This window comes from Ictalurus furcatus, chromosome 2 (assembly GCF_023375685.1).
Source record: "Ictalurus furcatus strain D&B chromosome 2, Billie_1.0, whole genome shotgun sequence".
NCBI lineage: Eukaryota > Metazoa > Chordata > Actinopteri > Siluriformes > Ictaluridae > Ictalurus > Ictalurus furcatus.
Window position 1 is genome coordinate 12,055,124 of NC_071256.1, and position 23,123 is coordinate 12,078,246.

At 37.7% G+C, this 23,123-nt stretch overlaps 1 protein-coding gene across 2 annotated transcripts in view; it reads left to right on the forward strand.

The window, feature by feature from the left end:
- cacng3b (calcium channel, voltage-dependent, gamma subunit 3b) overlaps nt 1–23,123 on the forward strand; it is a 47,512-nt gene that overhangs the window by 18,316 nt on the left and 6,073 nt on the right. For both annotated transcript variants that reach the window (XM_053648236.1, XM_053648245.1), the window contains 2 exons: nt 15,480–15,563; nt 21,891–22,031. In XM_053648236.1, the coding sequence (XP_053504211.1) occupies nt 15,480–15,563; nt 21,891–22,031 (225 nt within the window). The remainder of the gene's footprint in view (nt 1–15,479; nt 15,564–21,890; nt 22,032–23,123) is intronic.

The following is a 23,123-nucleotide window of genomic DNA, read 5'->3' on the forward strand; positions in this document are numbered from 1 at the left end:
TGCAAATAGACGACTGCTTGAAGCCATGGGATGCGTCCCAAACCGTGTACTTACCTACTATATAGTAGACGAGATACATGTATTTCACTTACTATACAGTTGGTAAGTACACGGTTTGGGACGCAGCCAGGCTCTCTTGTTTGCCGTAAAACGGTTGAACATTGCCGTGTGTGATTGTGTCCTGTCACAAAATGCGGCGAAAACTCACACACGATGTTAATAGTGTGATTAATGTGTGTACATGTCTGTAATGCACGTCGATAATGCGACTAAAACAGGAATACTCTACGCGCCTTAATTCGATTTGTGTTTAGTTCGAGGATGACTTTAATCGAATTAAGGTGATTAAAAATTGCTGTTTACATTGTAGTTTCTTCATCAGAGTATTGTCTTAATCGGGTTAATATTGGATTATTGTTGTTCATGTAAACGTGCTGATACTTACCTGCTGTATAGTAGGTTAAATACACGTATTTCAGCTACTATATAGTAGGTAAGTTGGGACGCAGCCCACAGCTTCAAGCAGTCGTCTATTTGCATGTATAGCATGACAAATAATTAACTGCACTTGCTTTCGTAAAATTTTAAATAAAAACACCCAAAACTGTATACGGTACCATAACGAAGATGAACTGTCGATGCGTGAAATTCTGGAGGGAACGTCGGACGGCGTGACATGGGGACGGCGTGACGTGGGGACGTAATGACGTGTGCCGTTAATCGATCTATGTTCTATAACATGTAAAACCTGAACATGAAAGGAATATTCTAAAAGTGACTCATGTAAACACCTTAATCACAATATTGTCTTATTCAGATAAAGGTCAATAGTTAGATTATTGCTGTCCATGTAAACATAGTAAGTGATGGCTTACTATGGCTTACTAAAGCCAGAAACTAAAATCTAGTATCTATCAATAGTGTGACAATGAGACTATTATGGTTGAACACTGTATCACAAGGTCTCATTTTTGTCATAATAAGAATGATGTAGGACAAACTATACTCCCCTCTGAAAGTATTGGAATGGCAAGACCAATTCTTTTGTTTTTGCTATACACTGAAGACATTGGAGTTTGAGATCAAAAGATGAATATGAGACAACAGATAATTTCCTGATATTTACATCTAAATGTCTCAAACAACTTAGAACATGGCACCTTTTTTTTTGAACCCACCCATTTTTCAAATGATCAGAAATACTGGAACATGTGACTTATAGGTGTTTCTTGTTGCGCAGGTGTGCCCTGTTCGATTTGTTTATAGCTCAGAATGTCACTCTTGGTTTGAGCCCACTGACATCACTAAACTATTGCATTTTATTTTGATATTTTTTTTAAGCTTATACCACAGCTTCCTTCAGTTGTTGTTTGTTTTGATGGTTATGGAGGGGGGTTTTGATGAGTAGGAGTTAGGAGGGGAAATGCATGCTCAGTTAGCTTAAGGTCTGGTGATTGACTTGGCCAGTTTCACCTGTGAATTTGTTGCTAAAAATGATCAACCAACATGAAGTCCAGAGAGCTGTCTATAGGAGAAAAACAAGCCATTTTGAAGCTGAGAAAAGAGGCTAATTCTATCAGAGGCATTACACAAGCATTGGGCTTAGCTAATACAACAATTTGGAATGTTCTGAAAAAGAAAGAAACCAATGGTGTACTAACAACCAGACACTGAAAACATTGTGAGAGTTGTGAAGAAAACACTCAAAACAACCGACAGTGACATCACCAACAACCTCCACAAGACGAGCCTGAAGAAAAAGTGGAAGGTGTTTCACCTCCTAAACAAGAGAATGAAGGGAGAACCCCTACCCATCCCCCATCCCTCACCCCCAAAACAAACAACAACTGAAGGAAGCTCTGGTATAAGCCTAAAAAAATATTTTTAAAAATAAAATGCAACAGTTTGGTGATGTCACTGGGTTGCTGGCTTGATGAACTTATTGCAAGCAAGGGATATGCAACCATTAAGTGTATATTTACTTGAATTTACTTCAAGACTGTTCCAATACTGTTGCTCACCTACAACTTGAGTGGTCTGCCACCAAAGGTGCCAAGTTCTAAATTGTTTAAGACATCTAGATGCAAATATCAGGAAACGAAAGTTGAAAATCTTTTTTTCGATTTTCTCAGTATTTTCTAGTCTTTTGATCTCAAACCCAAATAGACAAAAAAAATTGGCCTTGCCATTCCAATACTTTCAGATGGGACTGTATTACACACACATTTGAATGCAGATAGGCCACTGCAAAAGTGACATCTAGTGTTTCCATAATGGTCTACTGAGTTCACGCTATGCTTCCTCAGAATACAAAAGAGAAAAGTGGTATTTGACGCTTTTGGTAAAAAATAAAAAAAGTTATTTATTCACCTCATTGGACCTGTGACTATATTTCACACACACATCATTGCTAATGATGTTTTATGGATGTGTCAGCATAGCCAGGTTGTTTCACTCTGTGTAATCATATTTTGATGCCTTTTCATTATTATTATTATTATTATTATTATTATTATTATTATTATTTGTATGTGCACTTGTTTGTTTATAGAAATGTAAAATGTAATGCAAGAAAGAGAGAAGGAGTTGGACAGATAACGTATAGAATTAAACTGGTTTGGAACTATTGGAACTACAGTCAAACTAAAACGTGAAACCTTTCACAGCTCTGAGAGGTAAATATGAGCTCATGCAGCTCGTCGTGTTATACAGAAGCTTGTGCCATGTTTATAATGACGCTCCTCAGGAAGCTGATTTACCGTACGGATAAAGCACAGCGTTCGTCTTGCTAGTGTTTAATAAGCGATGTGTGGATTAATTTTGCAATGAGCGGTGGGGGAGATAAGCGCGCCCTGTGGAGATCGTTAAGCCCGTGTTTAATGAAAGCCGATGAGTCAACAAGCCATTAGAAGTGTTGTTCTCACTGTGCACTCCTCCACCTGCACCATTAAACGCACACTGCTTACTAACATTAACAACCATGTAGCATCAGATATAAGAAATATGAGCTGGAGTGGCACAGTGGCATGGCAGGTAGTGTTTCACAACACCTTATCTCTCCAGGGTCTGGGTTTGATCCAATTTTGTATGTTCTGTCTGTGTTCTCCAACTACTTCCAGTTTCCAAAACCCTTTGTATGTGTGTGTGTTTGGGTGGGGGTGTTTTGGGGGTGGCTCTTTTCGATACACTTAACTATCGTGATTTTATTATAATTTTTACAATTTTGAAATCCATTTTTTTTATTCGAGAATTGATATAATTCATATTCAGTTACTTTATTTTAGTCTTTTCTTGTAGACGAGGTGGAAAGAAGTTACCGCTTTTATTCCAGCAGAGGGCAAAATGTATTTGTTGTTATCTATGAGTTTGACGTGACGTCATATCCCTTTCAAGTGGACGCGAGAAAGCGAAAACATAGCAGACGGTCAGAGATCTGCGGGGACACAACCTGCACCCTCATATTTTAAATCCAAAGTATGGATTTTACACATTAGCAGGAAATGCAGAGCTAGACATGACTAAATTGTAGTATTGTGATAATTTTGGCTTATATTATTTATTGTTTTCTTATGGCACAACTTGAGCAGGAAAAGCTTAATGTAGCACTTTATTTTGTTTCAAAAAGTATTTTTTTATTCAATCTGTTGTCCTTTTTTTTTTTTTTTTTTTTAAATATATATGCAGTGATGTCCAGGGTTTTGAAATGACCGTTTTGTAGTGCGGTACTGTATGATGCTCCTGAAATAAAACTGAAAGATGTGATGAATCGTTTTTTTTTTCTTAAATATGACTCATCATATACATCATGTACAGTCTGTATAAGTGATTTAACTTTTTTCCATGGTCTAATATTAAAAAAGCAAACAAAAATCACAATGCATTGCAATATCGAATCGCAATACTTCTTAAAAATCACAATACATATCGATTCAGCACCCAAGTATCGTGGTACTATTGAATCGGGAGATAAGCATATCGTCCCAGCCCAAGTTAGTCAGTGGATTGGCTATCCTAAATTGTCACTGGATGTGAATGAGCTTGAAAATGTATGATGCCTTGTGACAGACTGGAGTCTCATCCAGAGGATGGGATAGGCTTTGGATCCTCTGCAACCCTTAACAGAATAAAGTGTTACTGAAGGTAAATAAATGAATGAATTAATTCCACATTGGGTTTTACTGGTAATTATACCTCCTGTTAACATATAGCATCAGTTTGTTAATTCTTGACTATTTGGAGGTAAAAACAAAATGGGGACAAACTCATTCAGGAACTGTGGACTACTCTTTCAAGAGACTGTCATTCTCTGCAGTTTTCAGATGGCTCTGGAACCATAGTGGAAACATGCCTATGGTAGCTGAGAGCTTTAAGCTGCTTGATGAGCTAGCTTCCTAACTTACCTAATGTTAGTTAAGAGTAGATTGTGGTTTTTATGGTAGCACGCAAGGGTGGACATGGGGCAAGATTTGGTTGTCTGGAAATCCAATTAACTAGGCTAAAAAGTAGTAAGTTACATAATATTACTGCAAGTGATGATGAGCTAATTAAGGGCATTAATACAAACTAGGGAAAATAAATGAGTACTTGAGTCCACGAGAGTGGGCAAATTTTGGCCACTAGGGTCACTATGGCCATCATCCTATCTTCAAATTTGTTTGATGAACTATTTAAATGTGTGGTGACTGCATGTTCTGCTAGAATTATTAGAGTAATAAAATTTTTGTGCTGCACTGTACTGTCTTTTGCTCATGTAAGTCACTGACTACGTTTACATGCACATCAAATTCCGTTTAAGGTCCATATTCTGAATACGGTGTTTATATGCGTACAGGCATGGGAATATTCCTTGTGGACTGAGCATTTGAATATATCTCCTTTCAGTTCTCCTTCATATATGCGTAGTCAGTAGGTAGAGTTAGCCTGGAAATGTAAATTGCTTTTCCCAGGCACCAGAACTAGTGATTTTTCCACCCTGTTATGACAGTTTGTCGGATGTTTAATTGACATATACATGAATATTCATAGACCTTTGCATGCTTTATGAGGATGTATTGACCTGCTTCTCCTGGTAATTGTATAAATGCAGGTTTTAATTGGCTCAGCTTTACAAATGCCTTTGATACAGTTAATCACAACCCTGTCAGATGAATATCCAGATTGCAAGTTGTCATCTGGGGTGCCACCTACATCTACACATTGGTGTTATTTCAAATTAAGCATGAAAGTCTGACTAAAAGGTATCTCAATTGCTCCAGTTCAGAGTTTGTTCCATTCCTAGATTTGAAAATAGTGGTAAATGCTTCACTTCATGTCTTGACTGCTGGGTGGCTTGTGAACATGGCTGTTTGTCAGTCATCTTTGTCTTGCCTACAGTTAGTTGAAAGTGCAGCTGCATACATGTCTCCTGTTCGTCACTATAAAGAGAAACAATATCTTTCTCACAGAGACCTTTCTTCACTAACTTTCTCTTACTACAGAGCGTTATTTGAAACCGTTAAAGACTAATCGATAGTGAATAATAAAACATTTACTGTGTATTTATAGTGTTTGAAAGTTTAAAAACAACTAAACTAAAATAGCCCAACTGCTCAGGTATCAAAATTCTGCACTGGACTTTACTGTAATGCTCGCACAAAGCTCGGAGGCTAGTTAACTGTAGCTTGTATTTGTAATATGCATACAGAGTTTCAGTGTCAGAATCACTGGTGTATTTCCTAGTTCTGTAGCCAAAAGTATCTGGTAACCATGTAATCCTGTTATAATAAGTATCATTTATACCACAGCACTGTTGAATATCTGAATCAGTACTGTTGATAAATCTTCTTGAACAGCAGCTCTGACAATAGTTCTGGGTGTAATTCAAATGATAGCCAGACTGGGAGAAAAATTCAGGCCGGGAGTCTTACACTGTCCCAGACCACCCCATACACCCACAACAGATTTTAACATTGACCACCTAGTGTAATAATAAGGAACCCTTATCTGCTTATTAGAACAGCTGCTTATTTATGCAAATATATAATTAGTTTACCATGAGGCAGCAGCAAGGTCAAGAGGTTCAGTTAATAAAATAAATAAAAAATCAAACATCAGAATGGGGAAACAGCTGATCTCCTGGGATTTTAACAGACAGGAGTCGCAAAATTTTACATAGAATGCTGAAAACAAACAAAAAAACCCAACTAGTGAGCAGTAGTTTGGTGAGTGGAAACACATTAATCAAAGAGGTTGAAGGAGAAAGGAGAGACTGCTTCAAGCTGACAGGAAGGCTATGATAACTCAAATAACCACCCTCTACAACAGTTGTGAGCAGAAAAGCATTTCTGAATGCAGTTTTATGCAGTTTGAGAATGGGGTTTCTAATTATTTGGTTGGTGAGTGTATCTCAAAAGAAAAACATTTCTTTTAAGAATAGTAAAATTTTGTGAATGCTGTAAAAGTGATACCTTTGTTCCTTTTGTGTCTAATAGGAACTACTATCACTATTACCATACCTTTAAATTAATCTCACTTTCAGAACAAATATGTTCAGCTGTACAGCCTAATAATGTTAATTATTCAGCTAATTCCAGTTTTACTTGCTAGAGTGTGATATTGCTGTTAATACACACGCATGTTTGCAGATCAGCCTTATAAATATATAAATAGCCGTATAAATAGCAGAGGATTTTCATGCACAACAGTCACTTGAGAGTACAAAGAATGGTGGGAAAAACAAAAAACATCCAGTGCGTACAATTATATGGATGAGAGAGGTCAGAGGAGACTGGTCAGACTGGTGGATCATGGTGAGCAGAAAGTCATCTGAGAATGTGCAGAAGAAGAGCACATCAGGTTCCGCTTCCTGTCAGCCAAAATCTGAGTGGGCATAGCCTCCCCGAAACATTAACATTGACATTGACAGATTGGAAAATCATCAGTTGGTGTGATCAGTCTTGATTTCTGCTGTGATGTGCAGATGGTAAGGTCAGAATTTGGCTTCAACAGCATGACTCCATAGATCAACAATTCAGGCTGGTGGTGATCACATAATGGTGTGCGGAATGTTTTCTTAGCACACATTTGGGTCCTTTAATAAGAATTGAGCATTGTTTGAATGGCACAGCCTATCTGAGTATTGTTGCTGACCACATGCAACCCTTTATGACCACAGTTTAACCATATTAAAATGGCTACTTCTAGCATGAAGATGGGCCATGTCAAAATGCACAAACTGGATCCATGCCTGTTACAATTAATTCTGTTTTCTTCAATGTCCTCCCCAGTCACTAGATCTGAATCTAATAGAGGACATTTGGGATATGGCTGAACAGGAGATTCACAGCATACCGCTGAGAAATCTGAGGCAAATATGTGATACAACATGAACCACAATCTCAATGGAATGTTTTCAAAACCTTGTGGAAAGAATTGAGGCTGTTCTGTGAGTAAAGGGGGTCCTACCCTGTATTAGTATGGTGTTCCTATAGTGGATAGTGAGTGTATATCCATTCCCAGATTAGTGTTTTGCAGAAATATTGAGAAATTTCATTCATCTTCAGTAACCGCTTTATCCTGGTCAGAGTCACTTTATCGAGTCTATCCTGGAACACTGGGTGAGAAGCAGGAACACACCGTGAGTGGGAAGGCATCATGTATACTCTCACTCACATAAAGGAGCAGTTTAGCATACCTATTCCACCTACTGATGTTTTTTGAGAGGCGGGAGGAAACTGGAGAACCTAGAGAAGATGGGAAGAACATGGAAAAATCAGAAGCTGTGAGGCAGTAATACTACCTGGTGTACAATCTTGGCACCCTACCAAGAAGGTCTCTACTTTAAATGGACCATGTGAAATCCATCTAATCTATTATATAAAATAAACCATGCATCTGGAGTTACTATTGCTTGCCAAAACATTAGATGTTTTGGCAATACGTTATATTTTGTAGCTCTTATAAAAACACTGAACACAAAGGTCTTTCTTTCCAGGAGTAAAGCAACGTTCCATACGCAGGGAAAATGCATTTTTAAGGAAGCACTGACATCATTGCAGTATAAATAACATTATTACACATGAAGGGTAAACCCCTTTAAGCCAATACTGAATGTGAAAGCAAATTAAGGCAAGCGGGTCATACTGTGAAGTGTGACTAACAGTGTGTGTCAGAGAGAGAGAGAGAGAGAGAGAGAGAGAGAGAGAATGTAATGTTATGTCTAAAATGACTCCCTGTTCACTATATAGTGTGCTATTTTTGTGATCTTTCAAGGAATACCCATAATACACTGTTTTGTTTATTAGTTTGATTCGTATACACCATCATTAAGGAAGACACCATGCTAAAATGAAAACGGCCCTTCAGATTACTTACTAATGTAAAATGTAAAGTCATTTCCATAGTGACATACTGAATGTTTAGTTTATAGTTAGGATGTTTATTTTCAGCACATTTGAAAATACAGCTCAAATAATTGTGTGGATAACGAGTTCTAGCATGCTGTCAATGCGATGGAATGTGACTCACTACATGACTGATGAGCAATCCCGTGTAATGTGTATGAAATCATTTACTTCAGTCATCAATTTTGTTCCCTATTATAGTGTTCTATGTAGTGCCTGATTGTTCAGTGAAGGGAACAGTGATTAGGGTACCACAGGGATAGAGAAAGGGGAAGACTGAGAGAGTACTGAGAAAGGAAAGATGAGACATGGAAAAACAGAAAGGAGCAGAAACAGAGGGTATGACAGAAAATCAGTATTTGTGAAAGAAAACTCTTTTATGAATACATTCCTAATAGATACAAATACAGATAGGGATAGGAGGCACACTATTCAGGGTTTTTCAAGGGTTGTTTTTGTTTGGTTTTTTCTTCTTTCAATTTTTGAAAGCCTGATAAAGAGGTTAACAAAGCATATGGTTAAGACTAGAGGACTGGAATCCTGAAGAAGAACACTGTAACTGCCTGGTCAGGGTCGTGGTGGCTTAAATTAGTTTGTTTATATATTGGGATACATATATTTATATTTTCTTTGAAGAACAGATAAAAAATCTGACAGAATTCACAGTCCATGCTCACAGTGCCTGCATTTCGACCTCTAGGGGTTTTTTTCCCCCATGTTTTTCAGAGTTACTGTGGGCATTATGGTATACAGATGCTGATATGCACATTTGGAGCACTAAACAGATACAGATACAGATAGTGGCATTGCATCCGTCCATCTATTGTCTGTACCCCTTATCCTACACAGGGTCACGGGGAGCCTAGAGCCTATCCCAGGGGACACGGGGCACAAGGCAGGGGACACCCTGGACGGGGTGCCACAGGGCACAATCACACACACACTCCCATTCACACACTACGGACAACTCAGAAGTGCCAGTCAGCCTACAATGCATGTCTTTGGATTGGGGAGGAAACCAGAGTGCCCGGTGGGGAGAAACCTCTGAAGCACAGGGAGAAACTCTGTGCATACAGGGCGGAGACGAGAATCAAATCTGCAACCCTGTAGGGGCGAAGCAAATGTGCTAACCACTAAGCCACTGTGCCCCCGTGGCATTGCATTACATCCCTAATCTACAGTGACAATATATTGGTATGTATTATTTACTGTGCTAATCTAAAACCAGTCCATACAGTATTTTAAGTTTGAGTTTTTTGTGTTTTGTTGCGGCCAAAAATGCTAAACTTTGCTTCAGCTTTTTTCCAAATTTGCGATGCAACTTGCAGAGTTTTTTGTGCTTTTATTTTAACGGGAAACTACTTGAATTGGCGAAATCGCAAATACACAAAATTGTTTTGCACGGTCTTTTACAGTAATGTTTGTTGGTAAATTAAATTTGCTGCACGACTAAAGTGTGAAACACTTGGTTAAAGTCATGCCCTTTATATTGGAAGTAGGGAGATGAATACCAATTGAACATAAAGTGCACTGTATAGGACTGAGAACCCTTTATTTCAAAGCTTGCATAGTGTATTTCTACGTCTCTGTGAAAATAGAAGCCATAAGCAGAAGCCGTGACATACTGAACACCACCATATTAGGTTGGAGCATTATCACACCAGAATATGTTTGTATCATTCCACCCCTACTGAGAGTAGCCTGAGTGGTGATTTCAGTCATTTTATTGCTTTATTCTGTTTTTTTATTATTCTATTCTGTTCTCTCTGAAAGGATCCAAAAGCTCCATTAAAATATGAGTTTACTGTAGGCAGTTTTACACAAAGGATCTGTGTGTTAGAGAATATTTATATTACATTCAGGGAGATGCAAACCTTTGAACAGATATCGTTTTTCTTAATTAATAATTCAGTTTATTATTGGTATGCAAACCTTTGCATACATAAAGAAGAAATGACTAAATTGTCTTAAATAGTGAATATATAAGGAATAAAGTTTCTTTCATAAATTTTAAACATCTTACATAAAGTTAATTTCCTTGAATGTAAACTGTTGATATGTTTCTGTTTTAACCTCAGTTTATACATTGCTCTGTCAGGCATAATATCTTAGATTATTTGTTTGTAACTCATATGTTACTGACTTTCTATTTGTGCTATTTAAAAATACACAGCTGATATTAGTTCATTTGCATTCCCATCTCACGGCCACTGTTCCAGGGATAGGCTAGGGATCAGGACAAAGCACTTACTGAACATGAATAAATGAATGAATTAAACAAATATAATTGATTTTAAGGATGGCCTTATTATTCACACATTTTGGCCTTTGTGTTCACAAATTTGCCAATCATAAAGATCCTAATGCCTGTACTGGAGATCTTTTCAACACAAACTTTATAGTGTACAGGCTTTAGAGTTTTTACAAATAAATCAATCAATAAAAAGTCCTGTATATAAAGTCGTTCATAGACACTAATATTAGTCCCAATTTATCCCCAAGTCTTTGTACACAGCAAACATTCTTATTGCTTTTAAGTTCTCTGATGGTGCAATAGCATCAAAATCACTTTTAAGCTCACATTTGAAGACCAAAAAGAGAGGTTTCACTTTAAGAATTTACATTTATGAATATGGTACTTTGCTAATAAAAATATAAGATGTATAAAGAAAAGGGTATTTCTTTTTCATATTCCAGAAAACCAAAAATTACATTTCTATAAGTAAAAACAAAATTGGGGTTCACATAACACTGAATAGGGGGCACAGTGGCTTAGTAGTTAGCAGGCTTGCCTCGCACCTCCAGGGTTGGAGGTTTGATTCCTCTGTGCACGGATCTTGTATGTTCTCCATGTTTCCTTCCACAGTCCAAAGACATGCATTGTAGGCTGATTGCTATTGGGAAATTGTCTGGAGTGTGTGTGCAATTGTGCCCTATGATGGGTTGGCACCCGGTCCAGGGTGTCCCATGCCTTGTGTGCCAAGTCCCCTGGGATAGGCTCCAGGCTCCCTTCTTCCTCATGATATCTCAGGGAGTTTTTCTTTTCCACAGTCACCTCTGGCTTGCCTACTGGGGATCTAATCCTATAGTTCGTCTGAATTTCTGTAAAGATGTCCATTGTAAAAGCTCTACATAAATAAAATTAAATTGAAAACAAAAATGCTGCTGTGAAAAAAAAATCATAAGAACTACCATGAGTACCCCGATTATGTCTGCCTGTAGAATTATTTTAGGTTTTACTTAAAAGACTATCCAATGTTAAAATCAGGAACCTTTTCAACTTTCCTCAATAAGGGGATCATTTTTAATAGCTACAGTTATATTTCATCTAACGCTTTTCTAGAAACTCAAAGCACTTAATAGCAAGAAGGCTTTTACAAAAAGAGCCCAGAGCGTGTAGTTTAGACAGCCTTGGTCTAGGTTGTGTTTCAAAATAATTTGATATGTCAGTTGTTTCACAAAACACTTGACATACCATTTCTTTTATCTAAAAAAAAGTAAGCCCGAAGAACTGGCATTTCTTAGCTGTTCAGGTTAAAAGGTTTGACTTTAATTTTGCTGTAATGTTGCATGACCCTGTGACGAGAGTCAGTAGTGTGTTCACTCAGTACTTGTCTTTTTCACTTGTGTTTGACTGAGAGAAGAAACAAACAGTTTAACCAAACAGTCATTATGTTGTCATGTACTAATCTATTTCAGTATCTATAGTGGGATGTCATTTTAAAATCAAATCACTGCTTAGCAACTGTTGCTATCCTCCATTACCTCTGCCAGGTTTTCAGCACCATAGCAGTGCGCCAGGAATTTCTCTGGACATATTCCAAACTTAAAGCTCTGGACTTCTCTAGACGAACAAGTAGTTTGTGTTAGCATTGTTCTAGCCATGTGTTTGACTAATAAATATTAATAAGTAACAAACCATCTTAACAGAATATCCTCCATATGTCCTTCTTGAACAGAAGTAGCGTTTGCATCCCTTATCAACCCTGCCTCTACACTTATGGTTATTATTCTGATCTAAATGTAAACTTATTCTTCCAAGACTGTTTTTGTGTTTGCGGTGGCCAGCCTTGTTGTAACACACCTGCTAAATGTATTCAAATGTGAAGTAAATTGGGTTCAAATGCTCACTCAATGATAATCCTTATTCAATATTATACATTCTCAAATTGGATATTTATTAGAGCTGTCAATCGATTACAATTTTTAATCGAATTCATTACATGATGTGCTGATTAATTAATCGAATTAATTGCAATTAATCGCACATCAATTTTGGCTGAGAAATTACCCACCAAAAGATCATTTAAAGTCATTATTGTGTTAGATGAGAAAAGCATTGCATAGACATTACAGAAATTAGCTTTAGAAAGAAATATTATTTTATTTGATTCAACATGATACTTACATTGGTATCATAGCATGTACATGTGGGCACAAAAATTTTGGCTACACACAGTCTACACCATGAAAGCATGAAAGGATGTGCTTGGCAGCTTTCACATTTCTAGTGAAATGCAAGTATAAACCCAGCTGGACATTGACTGTTCCCTTTTTCAGAAGCCTTAATTCAGAATATTTGTCGTCTATTCATCACTTTGATACGTTAAAAAAAAAACTTTTAAAATGCAAAGTCACAAGACTGTGTAGTTCATGTTTTTAGCGCAGGAATAGAACACTGCGAATTATGTCACTCTCAGGTTGTTGGACAAACTCTGTGCTCGCATATTTTCTCCAGTGGTACGCTTTTGTGTGGATGTTAATGTTGTGTAGTTGTTACATGCATTTTTGTTTTGTATACATATTGTGTTTTCATGTGTTTTATATTGTATTGTTCAAGTTTTGTTGATACATACATTCCATAGTTTTAACCAGGCTTTTAAACAGTGAGCCACACTGCAGTGTTTTAAATGTGGTCTCTTGCCCCAGATACTTTGGGAGCTGAGTGGGTGGTCACTATGCGTGACATGTTGTTGACATTTTGCTGTGAAAAAGTATGATTTCTGATGATCTGATTTATTCTGTTTTGTGTATATCTCATGCTAAATAGTTTTACATCTTCAAATGAAATACAACATAAAACAAAGGCAACGTGAGTAAACACACAATACAGTTTTTATAATTTTTTTGTATTGAAGTAAAAAATGCTATCCAACACCTATCAGCAATGTGAAAAACTAATTGCCCTCTTAAACTTAAAATCTGGTTGTGCCACCTTTAGCAGCAATAACTGCAAACAAACGCTTCTGATAACTGGAGATCAGTCTTTCACTTACTTCTAGGACTAGGATTTACTCCTATGCTTTGGATCATTGTCTTGCTGCATAATCCAGCTGCATGTAAGTTTCAACTTACAGACTGAAGACCGGACATTCTCATTTAGGATTTTCTGGTAGAGAGCAGAATTCATATTTCCCTCAGTTACTGCAAGTTGCCCAGGCCCTGAAGCAGCAAAGCTTCCCCACACCATCACACTGCCACCACCATGCTTGATCATAGGTATGATGTTCTTTTTGTTGAATTCAGTGTTTGGTTTATGCCAGATGTAACGGGACCCCTGTATTCCATATAATTCCACTTTTGACTCATCAATCCACAGAACATTCTCCCAAAAGGTTTGAGATCATCAAGGTGTGTTTTGGCAAAATTCAGACAAGCCATAATGTTCTTCTGGGTGGGCAGTGGTTTTCACCTCGCCACTCTTCCATGGACACCATTTTACTCAGTGTGTTTCTGATAGTGGAGTCATGAACAGTGACCTTATTGATGCAAGAGAGGTCTATAGGTCCTTTGATGTTTTCCTTGGCTCTTTTGTGACTTCCTGGATGAGCAGTTGCTGTGCTCTTGGAGGAATTTTGGAAGGTCAGTCAGTTCTGGGGAAGTTCACTACTGTGCCGAGTTTTTCCATTTGGAGATAATGGCTCTCAATGTGGTCCTTTGGAGTCCCAGAACTTTTGAAATAGCTTTGTTACCCTTCCAAGACTGATGTTTTTCACTCACCTTCTTCCTCATCATTTCTGGAATTTCTTTCAATTTTGGCATAGTGTGTTACTGGGTAAGACCTTTTAACCAACTTCATGCTTTTGAAAAAGTTTTATTTAAGTGTTGATTTGATTGAACAGGGTTTGCAGTAATCAGGCCTGGTTGCGTCTAGTCAAGTTGAACCCCATTTAGAATGCAATTTCATAGATATGGGGAATTAGTAACTATGGGGGTAAATACATTTTCACACAGGCCCAGTTGCTATTGGATAATTTTTTGCTTCAGTACATAACATTATCATTTAAAAATGGTATTTTGTGTTTACTCAGGTTGCCTTTGTTTTATCTTAGATTTTGTTTTAATTTCTGAAACTATTTAGTATGAGATTTACACAAAAACAAAATAAATCAGGATGGGGCAAATACTTTGTCACAGCACTGTAGGCTTGGCATCTCTGATTGTTAGGTTTGGTTTCGGATTGTAGTTAGACACAATTTTTAAGGAACACGGTTGAAATCAGACTGACTTTTGGGGCCTGTAAAGGATTCCATATCTGATATGTAATAGTCTCTCAGCTTACTGGGAACTTGAATGATTTAAACGTGCATTATTTCTTATATTCTGATTGATCAGTTGGATGATTATGCTGAATAAGAGTGTGATGATCAGTGTAAAGAGTGTTGCTGCTATGTTACGTGTTTATACTATTAGTACACACAGTGTACTAATTAGTAGACACAGTGCACTTCAGGGCAACTAAACCTGTGTGTGTGTGTGTGTGTGTGTGTACTCTGCCTGAGGGCAGCCATGTTATTTTTGTTCATTTGTCATCTTGAGCGTGCAGCCGAGCACACACACACACACACACACACACACACACACACACACACACACACACACAGAGCACTCAGTGTGACCATCCATACTAATAACACAAAGTGAAAACAAATGTTTGAAACTTAAAGATATAAAATATTAAATATGCACACTGCACCTGTCTCACTGGGTATCTGTCTCACTCTGTCTCTTTTCTTTATATCTGACTCTCCTTTCTCTGCCATTCCTTCTCTTATTTTCTATCTTTTTTTCAATCTCTCCCTTTGTGTTTCTCTGTAGGGACATTCCGTGGGGTGTGTAAGAAGATTGATCACTTTCCTGAGGATGCTGATTATAAACAGGACACAGCTGAGTATTTACTGCGTGAGTATGCTCTCTCTCTCTCTCTCTCTCTCTCTCTCTCTCTCTCTCTCTCTCTCTGTACGTATCCACTCAGACAGACAGCCAGATTGGATGAGACATATTTTTCAAAGACATTTATTGTACAGAATTTAAAATGCTCTGTCCCAAAAGCTACTGTTTGAAGAAAATAAGCCTTTTTCATGCCAACAAGTGACTCTAGTCAAACCTAAGAGACATAGTGGTTTGGGTTAGTTAGTGCTTTATATAAATTAGCAAACAGCTAAAGACAGAGGACATGGGGACACCTAATATATGTTACCTTATGCACAACAATAAAAAAAAAATCAGTCCCTCCAGGATTTTGCAAATTTGCGATCTCAGAAATGAAGCAAACGTCACAATATTTGGAGGAGCTTGAAATTTTTCAAAATTACAGATTTCCCGCAGATTTGCTCCAAGAAGTGTCATATGACATCATCACAACATGCATTCAGTCAAAGCCCTCTTCGATTCACGTGCGTTGAACATGAGTATAGCTAAAAGGTCTTATTTACCAACAGAAATCAATGTGAAAGACCATGCAAAACAATCCTGGAAATTTAAAAAAAATTCCACACAAAAAAAATGCACAAAAAAACCTCCACAAATTGCATCGCAAATTTTGAAAAAATCCGCAGCAAAATCAAGCATTTTTGGCCACAACAGTAACAAAAAATTGCTGCAAAATCCTGTACGGGCTGAATAATGTAGCCAACGTTTTGCATGATTTATTATTATTGCTCTTATCTGAATTTTATTAAAATAACTTGCTGTCTAATTCATTACAAACTTTTGTAAAGTTGCTGAGTAATTTCAAACAAACTTGTTTATTTGGTTTCTGACACTGTACGACACACTGTAAGACATAAAACAGACAAAAGTATTCTACAGAGCTAACAGCACTAGGTAATTGGGGTGATTTTCAGTATCATGTCCAGATATCATATATTTGTCATTTTTATTTTAGAAAAAAAACTTTGATGTTTGGGTGATACGAGTTTTTATAATTAGATATATAGTATATGGATATAGAGATAGATAGAGTATGATACAATTGAAGAGTTTGTCTGTATTCCTTTAATGGTTTTTCATGCTGTCATATTGGGATATTTGTGCCTTCTCCAGTGACAGCTATTAGCTAGGTAAGGGACTATTTGGAACAGCAGGTGAAGCATCAAAATAAGCACTCAGAAACACCAGCTGACTTGCACACAATCAGTGGAAGAGTGGACAAAAATGTACAGATATAATTACCTAACTGGACTGGTGATGTTATTAAGGCATGTATTAAGCAAGAAATCACACATGTGCCTATTTTGGTGTTCCAAAAAAACCCAAAAATGTTCTATGGGACTGATGTCCATTGACTTTGCAAGCCAATCAAAGTGTCGCAGCATAGTGTTCCATCATACTCATTGAACAAGTCACGCACAGATTTGGTCCTATGCACTGTGCAGGTTTCATCCTGTACATGGGAGTGTATATATTGTGTTCTGTTTGGACATGAAGCAAAAAGGCAACCTCTGAATCTGACAAACCAGTTTTATGCTAAGTTACATTCATCCAGGGATGCAACCTATGGACTAGCATCGACAAGCTGCCACTGCTGAGCCTTGTGCAAGGCCTTTGAATGACTCCTGTCTATCCTGTCTCAACTGTAAACTGCTTTGGATATAAGTGGCTAAATGAATAAAAATCATTTATAATATTACCATAAATTAAATGGGGTGTTCCCGGTATGCAGTTAGTATGTACCTATCTAGTACCTGGTCCAAGGAAGGGCAACCGGTGAACTGGCGACATGGGCGCCCAAGGCTCACTGATCTGCATGGCGAGTGAAGGATAGCCTGTCTGGTCAAATCCCACAGAAGAGCTACTGTAGGACAAATTGCTGAAAATGTTAAAGCTGGCTATGATCGAAAGGTGTCAGAACACATAGTACATTGCAGCTTGCTGTGTATCGGGCTGTGTAGCCACAAAACTGTCGGCATGCCAATGCTGATCCCTGACCACTGCTGAAAGTGCCTACAATGGACACGTGAGAATCAGAACAGGATCATGGAGAAATGGAAGAAGGTGGCCTGGTCTGATGAGTCATGTTTTCTTGTGGACGGCCATGTGTGTTTGCATCCTGTGGAAGAGATGGCACCAGGATGCACTATGGGAAGAAGGCAAGCCAGCAGAGGCAGTGTGATTCTTTGGCCAATGTTCTGTTGGGAAACCTTTGACACATATCATTTACCTAGACATTGTTGCAGGCCAAGTACACCTGTTCATGGCAGTGGTATTCCCTAATGCCAGTGGCCTCTTTCAGCAGGATAATGCACCCTGCCACACTGCAAAAAATCTGAGGTCAAGGTGACTTGGCCTCCAATTTCCCCAGACCTCAATCCGTTCAAGCAGCTATGGGATGTGCTGGACAAAAAAGTCTGATCCATGGAGGCTCTACCTTGAAACTAATCTCATTGCTTATATGATTATGAGAGGGGTGTGCTAGATTGGTCTAATGGTTAATTTAGACTAGAGCAATCAAAATTGTCAGTGTTGTCCAGTATAGATAACAAAGACGATATCATAAATCATGGAGGCATGTTAGAAATAAATCTTAACATTATTTGGGATTCAGTAATAGCATATGATCTGGCAAAACAAACAAATAAACAAGGGGTAGGTCCCTGTACTATTACTAACTATCACACTGTCAGTTAAATTGGAGGTAAGCAGGAAAAGAACAAAAATGGAAATTAGACAACAGACTGCAAACAGCAGACTGACAACACAGCTGTCTTCTTTTTAAGTAAATATGTATCTGTACTGTGGGCCCATATGGTGTAAAATGCACTCAATTCAAAATTTGTTAAGTAATGTATAAGGTAATGTATAGTACTGTATAGCTGCACTATTATATTATATTTATGACATCTGTACTTTGCTAACAGCAATTACATTAAATAAACAAGAAAATGTCATTAGTGTCAGCACTTAATAATAGCACTAAATAACACTTAATAATAAATATAAATAGTAGCACGTAATAATAAACAACTTGGAGTTTAAGAATAAATGTTGAGGTTTATATTTGGTTGATGCTTTTTATTGACAGCTCTGTAGTATCACCCTTTTTTCAATATTTGAAACTATGTTGACACTTTTTGAATAAAATTCTCTGTCAGACCTCAACAAGCGTGTTCCTCTTCCTCTGTAATTAAACGCTGTGACTGATCCATTCTTCAAAAACAAAAGGAGAACTGGATGATGGACGAGTGTTTGTTCTTCCCCTGAGCGTTAATAGATGAATGAGTTCTGTCACTGCAGTTTGCTGACTCCTTTGAAGATGATGATGAATGGATAGCTATGTGAGTGTGTGTGTGTGTGTGTGTGTGTGTGTGTGTAGAGGAGTCAGAAGTGTTGGTTGCTAATGTGTACGAATGTACGCAACCATTGAAGCATTTTTGATCTCTATAGTATTTATACTGTAATTTATGATATTTCCTAAACTACCAGTTGCACCTGTGCAAGTATGTCATGATATTCCAAGGTCACATATGATGCCATATTCACAACAAAACCATTGCCATACTACAGTAATTCCCTATTACCTTCACATCTGCACGCACGTCTGATTACACGAACACAATATAGACCTATTTGTTTAGACTGTTGTTGGAGCTACAGATGTCCTGTCCTCCAAAGCTGTTTCTCTTTTCCAATATTACAAGCATTATTTTAAAATGCTACTGGGCTCAGTACCATTTGCAAACCTTGTCAGTTTTTATCCCATGCGTGCTCTACTGCTCTGCACTGATTTTTTTGTATTCCATACATTCAACTCTACAGTGGTGCTAGAATTTTTACACAAGTCCTAAAAGTAGATAAAGAGAACCTAATAAACAAATGAGACAAAAATATTATACTTGGTCATTTATTTATTGAGGAAAATGATCCAATATTACAAATCTGTGAATGGCAAAAGTATGTGAACCTTTGCTTTCAGTATCTGGTGTGACCCCCTTGTGTAGCAATAACTGCAACTAAACGTTTGCGGTAACTGTTGATCAGTCCTGTACATCGACTTGGAGGAATTTTATCCCGTTCCTCAGTACAGAACAGCTTCAACTCTGGGATGTTGGCGGGTTTCCTCACATAGACTGCTTGCTTCAGGTCGTTCCACAACATTTCTAAGTCAGGACATTGACTTGGCCATTCCAAAACATTAACCTTAGTCTTCTTTAACCATTCTTTGGTAGAACAACATGTGTGCTTGGAGTTGTTGTCTTGGCCGTTGGTCGTTGTCATGACCCACATTCTCTTGAGATTCAGTTCATAGACAGATCTCCTGACATTTTCCTTTAGAATATTTGTATAATACAGAATTCATTGTTCTATCAATGATGGCAAGCTGTCCAGGCCCAGATGCAGCAAATAAGGACCAAACCATGATACTGCTACCACCATGTTTCACAGATGGGATAAGGTTCATCTCATTTAACCCAAAAGTTCTATTTTGGTCTCATTTGTCCACAAAACATTTTTCCAATAGCCTTCTGGCTTGTCCACGTGATCTTTAGCAAACAGACAGACAGCGATGTTCTTTTTGGAGAGCAGTGGTTTTCTCCTTGCAACCTTGCCATGCACACAATTGTTGTTAAGTGTTCTCCTGATGGTGGACTCGTGAACATTAACATTAGCCAATGTGAGAGGGGCCTTTAGTTACCCTGGGCTCCTTTTTGATCTCATAAACTATTACATAACTTGCTCTTGGAATGATCTTTTTTGGTCGACCACTCTTGGGGAGGGTAACAACGGTCTTGAATTTCCTCCATTTTTATATACAATGTATCTGATTGTGGATTTGTGGAGTCCAAACTGTTTAGAGAAGGTTTTGTAACCTTTTCCAGCCTGATGAGCTTCAACAACTCTTTTTCTGAGGTCCTCAGAAATCTCCTTTGTTCATGCCATGATGCACTTCCAAAAACATGTGTTGTGAAGATCAGACTTTGATAGATCCCTGTTCTTTAAACAAAACAGGGCACTCACTCACACCTGATTGTCATCCCATTGATTGAAATCACCTGACTCTAATTTCACCTTCAAATTAACTGCTAATCCTAGAGGTTCACAATCTTTTGACACACAGATATGTAATATTGGATAATTTTTCCTCAATAAATAAATGACAAAATATAATATTTTTATCTCATTTGTTTAATTAGGTTCTCTTTATCTACTTTTAGGACTTATAAATCTGATGATGTTTGAGGTTATATTTATGCAGATATATAGAAAATTCTAAAGGGTTCACAAAATTTCAAGCACCACTGTACAGGCTCAAGGTGGTTGAACACATTTCTCCATAGTATTAGTGACCACACTACTCAGATATTATTCACTGTATTCTATCACTAAGTTGGTTCTCCTTTAATTTTGCTTTATCTCATGTACCTTGGATGGTCTCTGTTGATCTTAGTGATTCCTTGTCATGTGAAAGGGACAACACCACTCATGTTCAAACCATTGTATCATCTTCCCTGTTGTTTTTTTCCTTTTAATTGTTTCACATTCTGATGGGTTCTGCTAATTAACTGGCTAACGGAGCTTGTGGCTAAGCTGTGCTGCTAAACGTCGTCAAGTTGATACTTACTCTACATACCACACACTGTTAACTGCTGAGACTGCTATTCTTAGCTGGGATTCCCGTTCATTCACAGCTCTTCCTTTTGGAGTGGGTTTTCCGACCACACTGATGTCTCCTTTTCTTATCAACAATATTTTATAAATCAACAAGATTTATGGGGGATGTGGGCAGGTGCCAGCTCACCCATACCTGTGTTGCACTCCTGATGTTGATGTTTGCATTGTGTTACTAAAGGTTTCCCAAGAAGAAGCCCTACACCTAGATGTACACTGCCCAAGTGCTGCACTGATCTCTCCCTAGTGAAAACTTGCAATATTGTATTGCATGTAGTATGGACTCTCCATACATTGGCTTTTCTCCTCTTAGCACTGGAGCACTTGCTCCAATCTGCAGGTGGTGGTACATTCTCAGTCATTATTATTCATCATTATTATTGTTATTATTATTATTATTGTTGTTGTTGTTGTTGTTGTTGATAAAATTATTAATAATAATAATAATAATAATAATTTCAGTCTGGTAAGATGGGAGTATAACACATTTGAGTATTGCACATTGTAATAAAATGTTCTATCCTACTGTTTAATGCAGATTTAGATGGATGGACTCATAGTCTCATTCCATGTGTGTGTGTGTGTGTGTGTGTGTGTGTGTGTGTGTGTGTGTATTCTCAGGTGCACTCAGAGCCTCCAGTGTGTTTCCAATCATGAGTGTGGGTTTGTTGTTTATGGGCGGATTGTGTGTAGCAGCGAGCGAGTTTTACAGGAGCAAACACAATGTCATCCTCAGTGCCGGAATCTTCTTTGTCTCTGCTGGTAACTCACACAAACACACAGACACACACACACACCCATGTATTGCATATTGTAAATCTTTCTGCCTATGTTAGCAACCAGTTAGAAGTCTTGGATAGTGACTGTTTTGAATACATTTGTCTGGTTCTAAATGTTTGACCCCAAACTGGTCATCATTTTCTGTTCAGTGTTAGCAAATGCACAGCATTAATTAACAACGTGCTAACTGAGACACAGCCCAAGTTGTATTCTAAAGCTTTATTCTTTTTTTTTCTTCAAATTCCTTCAATTTTTTTACTCCTTATTCTTTTCCCTTTCTAACCCCCCAACTTTTTTTCATTTTTCTCATTCTCTTTCTATATTCTCCATCTAATTTATCCCACTCCCTCATGCCCTCTCCCTCTGTCACTGTTGCTCTCTCAACCTTCTACATCTTCCACTTGCACTCCCTTTGATTCATCCTTTTCTCATTTTGCCTCTGTCATTCTCTAACTCTCAATTCCCTGTTCCTCAATTCTTATCTTCATCTCTTTCTCCTTAGGTCATGTCTAGGTCTGGTATCAACATCATACTCATGTGATCCAATAAGAAATAGACAGATGAGACAGATAGCCGTTCACACCCAATGTTTAGATTGTGCCTCCACTGACCACTTGTTACCGGATTTTGTAACTACCTGTGTTCCTTAGAAGTTCAAAACCAAGTCAATACCAAAGATCAAACTAAATGTATATTTTCGGCCATTGGTGGCTTCAGTATTTACACTGGGCATCAGAGTCTAGACTACTGCCTTTAAACATAAGCACTTGCTTTTACGTCAGGAAAAATGATCATCTTTTCTTATCAACCATGATACCACATAACATAAAAGCAAGAGATAAAATATGACCACTAATGTGATCATATATAACTGAGAAGATGGCAAGACTTCAAATAAACATCTAATAGAAGTCTAGAAAATTGCCAATATATTGTAATGATCATGTTAATTACAGCAAACTTATAAAATAGCATATAAAATAGCACTTGATTCTGCACATCATATTTTTGGCATGATTAACTAGAATGCATGATGCATTAGCAGAAGTGAAAACAGTGTATTTACTGCAGCAA